This window comes from Ziziphus jujuba, chromosome 9 (assembly GCF_031755915.1).
Source record: "Ziziphus jujuba cultivar Dongzao chromosome 9, ASM3175591v1".
Lineage (NCBI taxonomy): Eukaryota > Viridiplantae > Streptophyta > Magnoliopsida > Rosales > Rhamnaceae > Ziziphus > Ziziphus jujuba.
Genome location: NC_083387.1, coordinates 9,360,834 through 9,379,152, shown reverse-complemented (window position 1 = coordinate 9,379,152; position 18,319 = coordinate 9,360,834). Strand labels below are relative to the sequence as shown.

At 32.0% G+C, this 18,319-nt stretch overlaps 1 protein-coding gene across 2 annotated transcripts; it reads left to right on the top strand.

The window, feature by feature from the left end:
- Positions 1-4,403: 4,403 nt before the first annotated feature.
- Positions 4,404-6,742, top strand: LOC107403368 (uncharacterized). Of its 2 annotated transcripts, none has more exons than XM_048481411.2 (4): positions 4,404-5,301; positions 5,463-5,552; positions 6,155-6,222; positions 6,400-6,539. In XM_048481411.2, the coding sequence occupies exons 1-4, from the start codon at positions 4,639-4,641 to the stop codon at positions 6,401-6,403; spliced, it is 825 nt and encodes a 274-aa protein (XP_048337368.2). In that variant the 5' UTR covers positions 4,404-4,638; the 3' UTR covers positions 6,404-6,539. The 2 variants fall into 2 exon arrangements, with proteins under 2 accessions (XP_048337368.2, XP_048337367.2); XM_048481410.2 differs by having other exon boundaries at positions 4,407-5,301; positions 6,392-6,742.
- The last annotated feature ends 11,577 nt before the right edge of the window (positions 6,743-18,319 follow it).

The following is an 18,319-nucleotide window of genomic DNA, read 5'->3' as shown; positions in this document are numbered from 1 at the left end:
ATCATCGCAAGTTAACGTGTAGATTTCTGGTTTTGGATGGTGAGGGACGATGTTTTATTGCAGTCATGTGTGTCATTTAGAGTAATTTGGAAGCTTGGCTTTAGCATTTATTTTGTCGCTCAATTATTTAATCGTACTCTATTTTCCAACTACCGGCTGCATTTCTGGTTTTTCATATTTTAGTTCTCTTGGGAATTGTTGAGAATATTGTTTATTTCTTTGTGGGATTAAGAAATTTAGTCCAGGTTAAGTTCACGATCCGAAAAGGACCTAGGATACGATGATTGTAACTTTGAAATTAAGGATGTGTTGTTGTGATTTGGTTGCTTAGAAATTGTGTTTGGCACAGGCTTTGAAAATAATTTTCCAACTTGAAAAGAAATATATGTTCTTATTTGGATAAGCTTTTAATTGGCCATGGTTTAAAGGACTTTAAATATCATGCGAAATTGTTCAGTATATGAAATTTAATTTTTATATTTATTTGTAGAAAATAACGAATATAGAATTGACAAGATATCTAGTCCAAAATACTTAATGTTTTTGTTTTAAACAAATAAACGTTCTTTAACTAACAAAATAATAAAAAACAAGGGGAAAAGGTCAAAAAAATATGCTTCAGAAAGTAGCCTACATACAAAAATGCATTATAAGTTTATTTGTATTTTGGACATATAAATTGATTAAGAAAGCAAGAACTATGAACAAAAACATAAATGCAAACAAAGGTTGGAAGGGCTTCTAGTCCATTTGGTATGAATATTTATTTAAAAAACATTTAACTCAAATTTTTTTTTCAATGATTTTGTCTTAATTTCAATTAATTTTTATCATTTTTTCTTTAAAAAAATAATAACAATTAATAGTGATTTTTGTATATATTTTTCCTTTTAAATTTCAATTAATTCACATATATTTTAAAAAAAGAATTGATAATAATTTATATGTATATTTTTTCCTCTTCAAAATCTTGATAGTTTCTAACTTTTTTTTATTTTTATTTTTTTATGTACATTTGCTTGACAGAACCATAAGAAAGTTTTTTTTTTTTTTTGTTTCTCTCTCTTTAATATTCTAAGAAATTTTTTTTTTCTCTCTCTCTTTAATGTTCTATTTTTTTTTTTAAGTTTTTTTTCCTCTCTCTTTAATGTTCTATTTTTTTTTTAAGTTTTTTTTTTTGTTAATTATTTAAAACAAATTTTCTCCATTATATGTCATGAAATCACAACCTGAATAACTCAGAACCCGTACATGAATAACTCACAAACTGAATTTGAATGCATATGAATTAAGCTAATCTTACTCGATAGAATGGTGTTTTTAATTTTTTAATTTTTTTCCATAAAAGTAAAACATTAGAGTTAAATATATAGACAAGAGTACCACACATAGGTACGTCTGGTAAGGAAAATTGAATAGTCATGAATTATGATTTGACTGATCGTGACAAGTAACATAGCAAACTTTTTTCTCCACAAAAAAAATGATATTTATATATATATATATATATATATATATATTTTGAAATAAAAACATGATAAATTTATATGAATGGTAGTCAATATTCAATAATATTTTTTTTTTTTGGAAATAAAAACATGATAAATTTATATGAATGGTAGTCAATATTCAATAATATATATATATATATATATATATATGAAATGATAAAATGACCATCCTCACTTGTCCTCGAGTTTGAGCTGTCTCTTGGAGAATGAAACCTATAATGATTGTCTACTTTTATAAGAAATAAAATGAGGGTGTATAGCAAGATTACGAAAGAGAATGGTACCATTATGAACATGGTGTATATACCTCTCTAGTTTGTAAATTTCTTTAAAAAATATCTTCTTTTCCTTTAAATTGTTAAAACCTCTCACTGAATCGTGTTTTTGTTGCATTATTTCCCTCTTTTAGATTATTGTACATAATTTAAAAATATACATTTTTATATTTATATGTATGGTGCAGGGAAATTTAATTAAATTTTAAAGGATAGAATATGTCTGTATACAATTATTAAAAACAGCAAGGTTTGTCCCTAAGATTTCTAGAACTAAAGGGAGATATATTAAGGAAATTAATTGAAAATAAAACTTGCAAAATCAGGAGAATAATCTATGAAAGCTATGATGGAAAGATTTAAATTTTGGATGTCTTGTATGGCAATGAATAATTGTGGGTATAACTTCTAAAGAAAAAGATGAAGGTAATTTGCAGTGGTGAAAATGACTTCATTAATTGCATCTCTATCAATTAGAAACAATTGGCATGCAAGTCAGTTTTTGTAACAAATTCCAATATATACATATATATATATATATATATCTATATACATTATAATTTAATGTACTATTTGTTATCATTCATGAATAATAATATGATCTATATTGAAAAGATATATATTAATCAGATGCATTTAATTATATAATTTGATTTTTTAAAATAAAAATTTGCATTTAATTATATAATTTGATTTTTTTTAAAATAAAAATTTAACATAAAAAATGAACTTTTTTATAATAGCCAATAAAATATTGATATAGGATATATAGGTTTATTGATATTTCATTATCGAAATATCAATGATTATCAGTAATATTTTTATTTTTTATATATAAATTAACACACAAAGGAAATTTGTTAATGCTATTTTGAAAAAAAATGAAAAAGAATGAAAAGGAGAGGAGATAAAGACGAGTCGATCTTTGGGACCAAAACTGCCAGCTACCTGGCTATCATTTCTGGCCTTTGCACTCAAAGGACCGACAATAATGTGGAAAGTAAAAAATAAATTGACACCGTATATTATTTGTACATTTATTTTGCAAAGATATTACGAGAGAAATTAATTAATGGTATGGCCATTTGAAAATGAAAATTAATATATTTTTAACATTTTTAAAAATTCTTGTCATGAAACTTTTAGCGACAGATCTAGAAGTTGTAAAAACCTGGTAATTATTCAGACTTAAGTCACTAAAGCTTCCCAGTTATGGCTAATGAGACTTGTTCGGTAATCAATATCCCAACCCTGTTTTCCCCGAATTGAAGAAGTAAGTCACAGAGATTTAAATAATAATAACAATAAAAAAAAAAAATACACGAACTTATCCTTATAAAGAAAGCATTAAAAAATTGGTAAAGTTAATAGCAAATGCAACCATAATTGATGCCGTTATACATGCTAAATATTGTTGCTAATGAAAAAGTTAAAAAAAACAATTAAGATCATATAGATTCAAATTTTGGATCTGTATGGATCGCTGTTGTTAGTTTAGTCTTATTTCACATTTGGTGCAATTTGTTTTTTTATTATTGAACTGGACAATAAACAGTTCAACTTTTATTCTATCCTTTTAATAAATTTCAATTTGATTAATTAAATCCCATTAAAAAGCATGGGTTTAAATCTATTTCATTATAAGGTAGAAACTACTTACTTGCGTTGACCGATATTGACCAGCCATCAGTGTTGATAATCGTTGACCAACTGCTGATCGGTGTTGATCAACTCATCCAAAATTGCACCAAGTCTGAAAATAATTTTAAATTAATTTTATTTTAAATTTATATTACAAATTGTTTAAAATTTACCCAATCCAACTTTTATTAGCGTTCCAAATAAGTGAAATCTTGTGCTATAGTCACAATCCAGTCCAATATTGCCATCCAAGTGAACAGACTATGGCTTTGCTTCCCAAGTCATACACATAAATTCTTACTTCTTAGCCAATGGCCCCAATTTATATGTCTCAGGCGTAGGCTGTGTGTCTATGGTGATCAACTGGAGTTTTCTCTTTTTTTTTTTTTTTTTTTTTGGGGGGGGGGATAATGAGGAAAATTTCATCACCAAATCTTAAATTAAAAATTTTAAAAATTATTATTAACACGTTGTCCCCAAAGGAAGATGGTGATGAACTAGTTTGAGTACTTGCACCTTTAAGCCATTCATTTATTCGATATCTAGGGGAATATCAGTTTTTTTTAAATAAAGATGTGTGCCATGGCATGTGGTCCTTTAGTTTTATTTTCATGAAAAAGACAAGTATAAGGAGATTAATTTGTTTGGTTGGAGTGCACAGTACAATATTAGTCCAGACTATAACCCAAAAAAAAAAAGAAAAAAAAGAAGAAATTAATTCAGACTATTTAAGTTTTTATCAGGCTAAATTTAAATATAGTTCAAATACAATGCAGTCTACACTTCAAAATTCTTTTTCTATCTCATTTTTCTCGTCTTCATACCAACAAGTGATAAAATCAAATCTCATGCAAAAAATGTATTTACCTTCATTTGCTTATTTATTTATTTATTTTTACCCTCTTTGTTTTATTATAATTATTTTTTAGATGAGGTGAGAATTTGGACCCAAAAAAATGGAAAAAATCTGGATGCGGAAAACGCCTTCATTGTCTGAAAATTCAGAAAAGCAACGTGCAATATGTACGTGACCCAACTCGTGGCCGTAGTGGTTACGGGATATTTTTGCTCTTTGAATGCCAAATGGTTAATAAATATGGAAATAGGAATATAGAAATAAAGCTCATCTTTTGCATGAACAAGTTTTTCTTTCATATGTATAAAAGAGAAAGCTTCAACATAATAATCCCCCAAAAAAAAAAAAGGCAAAAATGGTGAACCTTTTCACTGCACTGAATCCACTCCTCCGAGCCTTGATGAAGCTGTACGGAATGGGCGCTCAAGCAGTGGAGATCCAACCAGGAAAGGTTATCAACTTCTGGGCTCCAATCCAAACCATCAAAAACTACAAAAACAACAAGAAGTCCAAGAAGCCCACCACCACCATCAACGACACCGAAAAACCTGTTGTAGTTTTTATTCACGGCTTTGCGGGAACAGCTGTCCTAACATGGTTGTTTCAGGTCGCAGCATTGTCGGGAAATTACGCAGTTTATGTTCCCGACCTTCTCTTCTTCGGCGGCTCCATTACCGACAGCCCACATCGGTCGCCGGAGTTCCAGGCGGAATGTTTGGCCAGGGGCTTAAAATTGTTGGGTGTGGAGAGGTGTACCGTAGTTGGTTGCAGCTACGGCGGGTTTGTCGGGTCGAAGATGGCGGAGTCGGATCCTGTATTGGTTGAGTCGCTGGTGCTGTCCAACTCAATTGTGGGTTTTTCCGAATTGCAGAGCCAAGAAGCACTTGACAGGCTTGGGTTTGAATCTTGGACCCAATTTTTGATGCCCAATAATGTGGAAGGCCTTAAAATGCTTTTGGGTCATGTAATTTACTGGCGGCCTTGGTTCCCAGATTGGGCTTATAAGCACTTCTTGAAGGTATACCATTTTTTTTTTAATTTAAAAAAAAAAGGAAAACTTAAAAAAAGGGGATCTTACCCTGATCGATGAAAAATTACAATTTATGATCATGAACATTAATTGGTTTGAAATTTTGTGATCGTTTTGATGCATAAAAACATGTTTTTAATTAATTGCAGGTGATGTTTGAAAATCGAGAGGAGAGAGCTGAACTTATGAAGGCCGTGATTATCAAGAACGATGAGTATGTTATTCCTAATTATTCACAGGTGGGCCATTTATCCTCTTTTACACCACTCACACTAATGATAAATTATTTTAGTGTTATCTTTCTAAGAACGCTATTTGATATTAATGGTGATAATTATATTATTATTATTATTTTTTTATGAAATATAATCATATCATTGCTGATTTATGACAATTATTAATTGTTTGCATTTAGACAAAGTTTATATAATAGTGGATCTGCATATGGTATCAAAATTCCAAAAAAAATTAAAACTGTTTTATATTGTAAAAAATAAATCATATAAAACTGTTTATTGTCTCTTAACTAGCACGGATGTAATAACTAAACTCAAATTGCTTATGGTAGATTCTGATTTCCAAACTATAGTTTGAATTATCTAACTATAATCTTATCGTGTTTAGTGTAGGTCAAAATTGTTCTTCGAATGCTAATTCCCTTCTAAGTAATTAAAGCAATATTAGCCCAGTAAATATTATCTATCTGATCTCCAGTTCTCTTTGAATACCAAATCGGTCAAATTAACAGAAAGAGCCTACACGAAACCGTATGATTTTGTTTTCTACATTAATTTGCTTGATGAATTAACCATTTAGGGTGACCATTATTATGTTGTTGTAGAAAATATACATATTGGCCGGAGAGGAAGACAAGGTTTTCAACCTGGAACTTGTCCACACAACAGCAAAGTAAGTAAATCTCATCATAAGGGTCTAAATTAATGGAATTTCTTTGACTTTGAAGATATGTATATATATATATATATATATATATATAGATATATATTGAGGGCTCAACGAGGATGGATCATAAAATTGGTTGTCCTTATGAAACGCTGCTGGTTCTAATGCACTGCAGTCAACTAGGTGAGAAAGCAAGTCTGCATTGTATAAAGAAAGCAGGCCATCTTGTTCACTTGGAACGACCCTTTGTCTACAATCGCTGCCTTAAGAAAATTCTTGCATCTTTGAGACCAGATCAAGATGGTGCTCATCGCCTTCAGTGACACTCATGAAAATTTGATGCAATAATATATCTATATCTGTTTATTATCTATATATCTATATCCGTTTATTATCTATAATATATAGTTTTTTGGACATAGAAGTTGTAATTTTTCTTAGCATTTATATTGTTAAGGCTAAGGAAAATAAATTACAAGATGATAAGGAATGGAGTACTTATTTCTGAAATTGTTGCTCTGTTTGATATTTTGTTAATTTGTTTTCAAGTTAGACTCGTTTACAGCTTACCTGAAATTAATCAATGTTGATCACCCAACTATTTGTTCTGTGTTGATTGTTGGGAAAATATCATAGATGAATATATGTAAATACATGTGGACAATTTAATACAAAATAAATAAAAATAAATACAAATAAATAAAGCATTTTTGAACCTGTAGGTTTTTGAACTTGATCTACTTTCTAGAAAGGTTGACCGAGGCCTGTGTGATACCATAGTATCCTTAAGATGTTTTACGCCCACCGGTGCAGGAGTTTTGTAGCGAACGTCTCCCAGGATACAACGGCTGCAAAAGCTTTCAGATTCAGCACCTCTGAAGCTTTTCTCTTCGAACACTCTGTGTATCTTCACTTTTCCACTATTTTTTTTTCTTTTGTATTTCTCTCCAAAAATAAAATTGAAAAAGAACGTTTTTGGTACGTGCAACCTTCAAACTCTCATAAGGAGTTATTTTCCCGTAAAACTCTCTCCCACTATATCAAAAATATTATTTTATTTAAATAAATAAATAAAATTATTATATCAAAATTCAACAACCAAAAACCCAAATCATTCACACTTGTGGGTCTAGGCCCAACTCTAACAATCCCCCACATGAATGATTTGATTTAAAATACAAACATGACGCTAGTGGTAAAGCTCTACAGTCGGAACCTACATATGATAGGTAGATGTTACTCTTTGAACATTCCCTTGAGAGACTACATTTTCTTTACTGACTTATGGTAGAAGCGATATCTTTGAACCATTTCGTCTTTTGTGTAAATGACAACATAGCCCACACATGATTCCTTCCTGATACACTTCAGTTTTCACTGTTGTGTTCATTTTTGGCCCTAAACACCTCCCTGGTTCTGCGAGAGTTTCTAAAGAATTGTGCCCTAAACAATTCTCCTTTGAAGCGGCCACTCTTCATCTCACATAGGTGATTCCTATTTCTTTTATAATCAGCATACCTATGCATAGATTACTAAACACACGCTTATAGGAATCATTAAAAGCATACTTTTATGCTTAACCTCTTTTTATCACTGTTTCATCATAGGAATGGCCAGAGGATTAACCCCACACAGTGATCCATACTAGTCTTTACAATTGAGTTGTCCTATTGAACCTAGATCTTGGAATCTCCAGTCAACTAGGTTGGGTTTCCATTGTATTGACTTTATTCATGGGCTTCAATCCCATTCCCCTCGATGACTTCTCAACTAGTTCTCTATTTAACCCTTTGGTTAGCGAATTCGCAATGTTATCTTTTGACTTTACATAGTCTATTGAGATAACTCCAGTTGAGATTAATTGTCTAATGGAATTGTGTTTACGACGAATGTGTCTAGACTTTCCATTATACATAATATTCTGTGCCCTGCCAATCGCAGATTGACTATCACAATGTAAACTTATTGCTGGCACAGGTTTAGGCCACCTCGGAATGTCCTCTAAAAATTGGTGTAGCCATTCTGCATTTTCACCACATTTATCTAGAGCAATAAACTCGGATTCCATAGTGGATCGAGCTATCACAGTTTGTTTCGAAGACTTCCATGTCACAGCTGCACCTGCTAATGTGAATATATAGCCACTAGTAGATTTTGAATCCTTTATATCTGATATCCAATTTGCATCACTGTATCCTTCTAATACAGCAGGATATCTTGTATAGTGCAGTCCGTATTCACGAGTATATCATAGATATCTTAGTACTCTAACGATCCCTTTCCAATGATCTTCATTTGGATTACTCGTGTATCTACTTAGTCTACTTATTGCGTAGGCTAAGTCTGGTCTGGTACAACTCATCAAGTACATCAGACTTCCAATCACCCTAGCATATTCTACTTGAGATACACCTTCTCCTTTATTTTTGGATAAGCGTAAACTCATATCTATGGGTGTTCTGGCTATACTAGTATCATCATTACCAAACTTAGCCAGTATTTTATCTACATAATGAGTTTGACTAAGAATGATTCCATTCGAAGTTCTCGTGATTTTCATACCTAAAATCACATCTGCAAGCCCCATATCTTTCATGTCAAATTTAGAATTTAACATGGCTTTTGTAGTTCGGACCATATTGTCGTCACTACCCACTATGAGTATGTCATCTACATACAAACATAGAATAACATATCCATTCTCTGTATCTTTTATATAGATACACTTGTCACATTCATTTATTTTGAACTCATCTTTTAGCATGGCATTATCAAATTTTTGATGCCATTGCTTTGGAGCTTGTTTAAGTCCATATAAGGACTTTAGCAATCTACAAACTTTCCTTTCTTGTCCTGGAGCAGTAAAACCTTCAGGTTGCTCCATGTAGATCTCTTCCTCTAGATCTCCATGCAGAAAGGCTGTTTTCACATCCATTTGATGTACTGCAAGATCCCGCATTGCTGCGATTGCCAGTACCATCCTTATGGAATTTATCCTCGTTACTGGAGAATAAGTGTCAAAATAATCAAGGCCTTCCTTTTGCTTGTATCCCTTAATTACAAGCCTTGCCTTGTATTTATCTATTGTTCCATCTGTTTTCATCTTTCTTTTAAAAATCCATTTGTAACCCAAAGGTTTACAACCTGGAGGAAGATCTACCAACTCCCAAGTGTGATTCTGCAGGATGGAATCAATTTCACTTTTAACCGTTTCTTTCCATAAATTCCCTTCAAAAGAATTTATGGCTTCTTTGAAGCTTTGAGATTCACTTTCTAGCATATAAGTAAGAAAATCCGGACCGTAGGAATTTTCAGTTCTTACTCTCTTGCTACGTCTGAGCTCAACTTCAGTTTCTTGTTCTTGATCACTATCATAATTATCATCATAAATAGTATCATAAGTTCATTTAGACGTACTCGGTCCTTCTTCCACTTTATATGGAAAAATGTGTTCGAAAAATGATGCATTTCTCGATTCCATTATTGTGTTCTTGTGTATATCAGAAATTTCTGACCTATACACGAGAAACCGATATGCATTACTATTCTGTGCATATCCTATGAAGATGCAATCAACAGTTTTGGGACCTATCTTCACCTTTTTAGGTGTAGGTACTACTACTTTAGCTAGACACCCCCACATTCGTAAATATTTGTAGGAGGGCTGTCTTCCTTTCCATACCTCATAAGGTGTCTTTACCTTATCTTTTCGGGGCACCTTATTTAAAAGGTCATTTGCCGACAAAATGGCTTCCCCCCCATAAGTTCTGAGGTACTCCAAAACTTATCAACATTGCATTCATCATTTCTTTCAAGGTTCTATTTTTCCGTTCAGCCAAACCATTTGATTGTGGCGAATATGGTGGAGTAACTTCATATATTATGCCATGTTGAGCACAATACTCTCCGAAAGGAGTTACATACTCTCCACCACGATCACTTCTGATCACTTTAACTTTTCTGTTGAGTTGATTCTCAACTTCCGTTTTATAGAGAATAAATTTCTCTATAGCCTCATCCTTACTTTGAAGCAAGTATACATAGCAGTATTTCGTGCTATCATCAATAAAGGTGATAAAATACTTATTACCACCTCTAGTCGGTGCGAATTTTAAATCACATATATCACTATGTATTAAATTCAAAGGTTCGTTATTTCTATCAATTGTTTGATATGATGACCTCGTTAATTTTGCTTCCACACAAGTTTCATACTTATGATTGAAATCAATTTCAAATGTGGGAATATGATTTAAGTTAATTAATCTCCGCAGAGAATTAAAATTAACATGTCCTAGTCTACCATGCCATAAAATGGAAGACTCAAGCAAGTAAACAGAAGAACTACTAGCTTTATTCATTTCTTTAGGCTTTACAGTCATTACATTTAGCTTAAATAAATCATTGACTACATAGCCCTTTCCCACAAACATCCCAAATTTAAACAAAATAACCTTGTCTGACTCAAACACTAAGCGAAAACTATGTTTGCTCAGCAGCGATCCAGATACCAGATTCTTGCGAATGTCTGGAATATACAATACATTATTCAGAGTCAGCTCTTTCCCTGAAGTCATCTTCAGAATTACTTTGCCATCACCTTGGATTTCTGAGGTAGCGGAGTTACCCATATATTTAGCTTCTCCCCATTCTTCTTTGGTTCGAAGAAAGTGAACATACTCCTATCCGAACACACATGGCGGGTCGCACCAGTATCTATCCACCACTCTCTAGGATTAGATCCCACCAAGTTCACCTCAGATATCACAGCACTTAGGTCAATATCGTCAACCTCTTTAGTGATGTCCTCCATCACTTGTGCCTGGTTCCTCTTTCTTTTTGGCAGCCTACATTCAGTAGCTCTGTGACCCATCTTGTCACAGTTGAAGCACCTGCCTTGAAATTTGGCCTTCTTGGAGATTCCTCCTTTTGGCCCTAACTTAGAAGCTTTTCCAATTTGCTTCTTATTCTTGGAGCCCTGACCATGCTCCACAACATTGGCCTTCAACACGGCCTTCGAAGTTCTCTTATCAGACTTCCTGTTGTCATCTTCTATGCGAAGCTTACTAATAAGAGCCTCCATATCCATCTCCTTTTTCTTATGCTTCAGATAATTCCTGAAGTCACTCCAACTCGGAGGTAGTTTCTCAATCATGCAGGCCACTTGCAATGCTTCATTCATTATCATCCCTTCAGCAAGTATTTCCTGAATCAACACTTGCAACTCATGTACTTGATTCATTATTGGCTTTGCATCCACCATCATGTAATCCAAGAATCGGCATGTAATAAACTTTCCTGAACCCGCATTCTCGGTCTTGTACTTTCGGTCCAGTGTTTCCCACAGCTCCTTTGCTGATTTCGTGCCACAGTATACACCATACAGGGCATCAGACAAGCCATTCAGGACATAATTCCGACATAAGTAATCGGAATTATTCCATGCATCCACCGCCATGAGAGTCTCCTTATCACTCTCTTCATTACTGGGTGGCGCATCTTCAGTCAAGTACTGCGCAAGTCGCAAGGTGGTCAAATAAAATAGCATCTTCTGCTACCATCTTTTGAAGTTTGCTCCATTAAACTTCTCAGGTTTCTCTGCATGACTAGCAGAAGGAGGCATCTGAATTCCAGAAGTCTGAGTGGGCACAGTCCTGTTGTCTCCAATTGCCATTTCTGTAACATCACAAAACAGAAATCAATTAGTTGTTATTTTCTATATTAACAAACTAATTATATGCAATTTCCATAAGGAAAACACACAAAAAATGATTTTTAGGATTTCTGAATACACCACAAAAATTACTATATACACCCCAAAAATACTATTCACAGTCACTATTCATCGGTACTGTTCATGCCACGTGTCCCCATGTTGACGTGGCACCCCTGCCACGTCATTATGTCGCTGACGTGGCACCCCACCATGTCATCGAGCGGCACACGTGGCACCATGCCACGTATCATCCGCTGACGTGGCACCCTGCCACGGCATCATCCTGGTGACGTGTCATTGCCACGTCATACCTATGCTGACGTGGCACCAGGCCACGTCATCACATTGATGATGTGGATATGCCACATGGTGATCCTGTTGGCACTATTTATGACACGTGTCGCTACTAGAGACAGACACGTGTCACCTGTAGCAGGTCGACACGTGGACTGTCCAGAGCATAAAACGTGGCCGGCCGAAAATGAGACACGTGTCATCTGTATCATGTCGACACGTGTTCCATCCGTTGGGCGACACGTGGCTCATTGTTTTGGCGACACGTGGTAAGCCCATTTGTCATTGGACCGGTTCTCTTGGGCCTTGATCTCAATCGGGCCTGGGTCCTGGGTTGAACAGTAGCCTGTTCTAACCTGGTCTGGGCTTTAGAACTGGGCCTGACCCAATAACATTAGAAAAACCGGCCCAGCCTTTCAGATACAGCCCAAACCCTATTTCTTTTCTTCTTCAACCTTCAACCGGGTCATTTTGATCTGATTTCTCTGGTAAACGGGTCATACGACCCAGCAACAATTTTTCTTCTCTTTTCCACTCTCCCAGTGGCCAAAAAATTACCAAAAATACACCAAAATGTTTAAAAATTTATGGGCAATTCAATTTTGGAAAGATTTTTGATCAAAAACAAAAAATTAATAATTACCCATAAATTTTTATACCCACGGGTTTAATAAATTTTTTTTTTTCTTCTCTTGTTTCAACGGTGAAACACACATGGAAATATTTAACAGTAAACAATAACATAATAAACAACTTAAATTTCCACATTATATTTACATATATAAAAATTATAAGACGTCTTAAGATTGTTGGGAAAATATCATAGATGAATATATGTAAATATATGTGGACAATTTAATACAAAATAAATAAAAATAAATACAAATAAATAAAGCAATTTTGAACCTGTAGGTCTTTGAACTTGATCTACTTTCTAGAAAGGTTGACCGAGGCCTGTGTGATACCACAGTGTCCTTAAGACCTTTTACGCCCACCGGTGCAGGAGTTTTGTAGCGAACGTCTCCCAGGATACAACGACTGCAAAAGCTTTCAGATTCAGCATCTCTGAAGCTTTTATCTTCAAACATTCTGTGTATCTTCACTTTTCCACTATTTTTTTTTCTTTCTGTATTTCTCTCCAAAAATAAAATTGAAAAAGACCGTTTTTGGTACGTGCAACCTTCAAACTCTCATAAGGAGTTATTCTCCCGTAAAACTCTCTCCCACTATATCAAAAATATTATTTTATTTAAATAAATAAATAAAATTATTATATCAAAACTCAACAACCAAAAATCCAAATCATTCACACTTGTGGGCCTAGGCCCAACTCTAACAGGTGGAGACTCGGTTTTGCTTTCGAACAAGTTATCGAATACGAGTTGGCCGAAGTATAAGCTTGTTCAAACCCAGCTGTGGGACAGATGATTTTTTATTTTACTTCTTCTTTCCCCTGCTACAAATTTTCATCAAACATCTTCGATTCTGATATCAAGGTTTTCAACATATTGCTTTTCAATATATTTCTATGTTATGTTTTTATGTTGTCACAGGTTAGTGTTCCATTTTTCATGACCATTTTTAGGTTGGTTGAGATCAACTACGATTATGTACTGCTTATAGCCTACCTATTAACCTATATATATATATATGTGTGTGTGTGTGTGTGTATATAAACACATTACAGTAATTTCAGGTAGGGCATGGAAATTTGATAGTTAAGTATATTTGGTTTAGCATACGTGACTACAAATTCATGTCTCAAATATAATTTTTAATCAGCCTGTTTGGTTTGTTTGCATACTATGTGGGCACGAAACAGAGTCACCATCACAATATGAATTTTAACGGCAGAGGAGACACGGAGACATGATTTTGATATCATTGTGAAAGAAATTGAGATATACTTTTGTTGTTCTAGTCTACCAAGTCACGAAATTTCTCTAAAAATTCTCTTCGTTTGCAGTGAAAATGTTCTCTCAGTTTACCCTATGGACAATTTGTAGTCTTGCAATTATTGAGGGGATTTCATGGACAAGTCCTCCTCATACCTACCTATCTACCCGTACAAAAACACATGGCATTGCAAATCTAAATCTCAATCGCTTTGAAGCAGCGGAAAGTCATTTCTAGTTTTGTTTTGTTTCGTTCATTTTCAAAATAATGAAAATGGGATAAGGAAGAAAATGGTTGTAACTTACTACATTGGTTGGTATCCTTCTCAGTCAAGAATAATTGGGGATCCAACACAAACCCACCACGTATTCAATAATACTTATGCATGAGTCGGTAGTAACTAATTTAGGTTCTCATTTATGATGTACAGAAATCTCGAGTGCAAGCACTTCATAGCATTTTTGTGAAGCTACTCTTGGTCTCAGAGATTTAGTTTGTTCAATTGATGCTTAATTTTAATCTCTATCAGTCTAGCAATCCAAAACATTTAATAAATTAAGGCAAATGTTCCTATACAGTTTTTTACAAAATAATATTTGAATAAATTAAAATATTAAATTGAAAAATTAATATAAGATCCAAGCCATGATTAGAAAAATAAAAAATTTCTATGAAATTTTTATTTTTTAAACATATAGAAAGAAAATTTAGGTTTTATATGAAACGATTATAATTTTTATAATATCTATTTAAATTTTTAATATTTTTTCATAATTTCATGGAAAATTTTATCAAAATATTTATATTAAATTCTTAACAATTTTGAAGATATCTATAATTTGTTTAAAATTTTTTTATCAAAAAAATTATAAATATTATTGGAGTAATTCTACTTACACTGCAAAAATATCTTTATACAGTTTTCAGTAAATTATTTTACCAAATTATCATTTCCTTTTAATTTCATTTGAAATGGAAACGTTCAACCTTTTTCTTTTTTAACTTCTTTCTCTCTACCAGTTACTGATGACAGAGAACTATCACTTGAAGGAGGTGCACATCGTGGCAAGTCCCTCAAGGCATTTACCAGTTCTCTATTGATGGTGATTTTTTTAATAAATTTAGTGTTTGTGAAAGTTTGTGTTTTCAAGAAATAAAAATCAGTCACAGAAAGCAAATGTAATGGATGATTGAAGATCTAAAACCAGTCTTGTACTGGTAGAAATATTTGAGGAGGGAGAAGTTTTCTGCCAGATAAAAAACGATTGAGAAGAAACGACAAAAATAAAGAAAAAAAAAGAAAAAGAAACCTCAACAACCACAATAGCCACCTTTTCCATTGGTGGATTCTAGAAGGATATTGGCTGTTGGTGAAGTAATAACCCAATCAGTAAAAAAAGGGGGAAAAAATTAGGATATCAAATAATTAAGGAAGAAAAGGGTACTTTCGGTAATCAATTTTAAACGAGATTGTACAAAGTTTATTTTGTATTGCAAAAATAACTTCCGATATTATTAATATTTCCTGAAATTTTTTGCCGAATCAATTTTATTGATAGTTTTTTTTTATATAATTATTTTAGTTGACTTCCAAATATTTAGTGATATAAACAAGATAAAGTAAGTAAATTAAATAAATATGATAGGTTCTATTAATTTATAAAGTGTATATATATATATATATATATATATATATATATATAGTTTTTCTACAATACAAACGGTTCGTATATAGACGCATCCACAACTAATGCTTTTTGAATGAAAGCGTCGGCTTTGCTGTATATTATAAACATCAAAGCCGACACTTTCATCCAAAAAGCTTTGGCTTTGGCCTTTAGATAGAGTCAACATGTAAACCATCCGCACCGTAGAATTCTCTTTTATATATATATATATATACACTTTGTTATACATTTTGTATGGAGAGAATTGATTATAATATTATAATTATAAGTTAATAGTTGTCTGTATAAAAATGAAAAATAATAATATGGAAATACAATACTATGAAGAATCAGTGTTAATATTATTTTGATTAATATTATATAATGATTATTGTTAAGGATGACCACATTGAATATAAGATTCATAGTCAACATATAAATAATTATATGCAAAATTCGAAAATAGATATATTTTTTTAATAATTATTTATCATATTTTATATTTCAAAATGAGAATGAAGAAGAGACCAATAATTTTTAATTATCCAAGAACAATATGTGATATTGAAATGACATTTATAAAATATAATGTAATTATAACAAATATTTTATATATCTTAATTAGTAGAAAATTTTATCATGTATATTTTTTTGCATATTCTTATTTATAATAGTTTATTTATGATCATTAATATTTATTACAAATCAATTAATTATGAAAAATATAATATATTTAATATTTACGTAATTTTTACAGTTAATTTGATAATTAATTGATTAAATAATTTAATTCTAAAGTTTCAATAAAAAAATTTATTTTTTAAATAAATTTTTATCTCTTTTATAAGTTTTTATTGATATTTGATATTTTTAATATTTCATAAATTTTTAATATTTTTGTCAAGATCAAAATTTTAAACTTTCGTCCAAACAACAAGAGAAGATTTATTAAATCAAATTATTGGACTCAAAAAAAATTATTATAGATTTATCATATCAGTTGGTTATAGTTATAATCTTGGATCACAGCCTAGGCCATGCCCATAATTTTGCTTCTTTGCTCTGCTGGATATATTTTGGTTATTTATTTAATTATGTCAAAGATATGAAATTCGAATACGGCATCTTTGTCAATGGAACTACTTAGATTTTGAGACATTTCAAAATCCAAACCAAATCAAAGACCAATATTGTCCAAAACACCAGAAGATGGGAAGTTCATGGGGGAAATATATAATATTTGATAAAGATAGAGACGCATTAATTAAGTCATGAAAGATTTGGTCCAAGTATATATATATATATATATATATATATTATGGCAGATCATGTATTTATTTTAATCAAACTTGTCTCTCATGATTTGATGGGCCTCCACCTTATCTGAAGTAGCATGATCTGCAGCCCTGCAGGGTAGACCACAGCAATATATTAACTAATCTGAAAAAAAAAAAAAAAAAAGAACCTTCATATATAATTGGTAATTTGGTATAAAGCTAGTAGAGAGCGCAACATGGTTGCCCATTTTGAATAATAAATCATATATAATTGCATTCTTGGTAAAGCTCCAATATAATAAATTTTGATATGATATAACACATAAATAATTACGGTGGGAATGATTTTATTAAACATACAAGCAAGTACTTATATAATTGATTTCACCAAAAAAAATAAAAAAAAATAAAAAGTACTCATATGATCAATGAAAGCAATTGATATGTTGAAGATTCCTTCCTCCTTGCGTGTCTAATCTCAATCGCTAATATTACCGAAAAACACCTATATCACTAAAGTTTTTTATTTTTTGGTGGAAATCTCAATCGCTAAAGTTAGAACCAGCTAAATTGCCATTTCGTAGAGAATTAAAGTTTGTTTGTTTGTTTTTATTTATTTATTTATTTTATTACATATATATATATATATATACACATATATCAGGAAAATAAAATTTATTAAGAGGAAATATATACAAAGTATCAGCGAGTTCATGCTGGGTCCAATCAAGTGGAAGAAAACCACCTAGGCTTTTTTGGCAATCCAGTTTACTGTCGGATTTAGACCCAAGCACCAAACAAAAATTACAAGAAATAACAGAACCACGCAAATGACTAATGTCATCTAACAAGGCACCGGGTCTCCAATTGCAAGACCATAAACCCTCCTCAATACCTTTAATAAGATCCGCACAATCCGATTCCACTTGAAGATTTGCGAATCCCATCTATCTTGCGGTCAGGAAGGCATGAAAAACAGCTTCACCTTCAATAGTTATATATTTATCATGTAAAGTATACATGATAAATATATAATATATTATATATGTGGAGCTATGGTATAGTGAGTTTCATAGCAAAGAGAATGGAACACTATATACATATATATAATGGCATATCTACAAATTTTTTTTAAAGGCATTAATATGATTGACTTAAGTGGTATATCACTCTATTAAAATGAATATATATATATATAAATCATCTTTTCAAAAAAAAAAAAATATTTACTATATCAAATAAGGTTAAATCTT

Coding starts and splice junctions, on each gene's coding strand:
- LOC107403368 (XM_048481410.2), top strand. CDS start 4,639: ATGGTGAACCTTTTCACTGCACTGAATCCACTCCTCCGAGCCTTGATG. Junction 5,553..6,154: donor TTATTCCTAATTATTCACAG/GTGGGCCATTTA, acceptor ATGTTGTTGTAG/AAAATATACATATTGGCCGG. Junction 6,223..6,391: donor CTTGTCCACACAACAGCAAA/GTAAGTAAATCT, acceptor AATGCACTGCAG/TCAACTAGGTGAGAAAGCAA.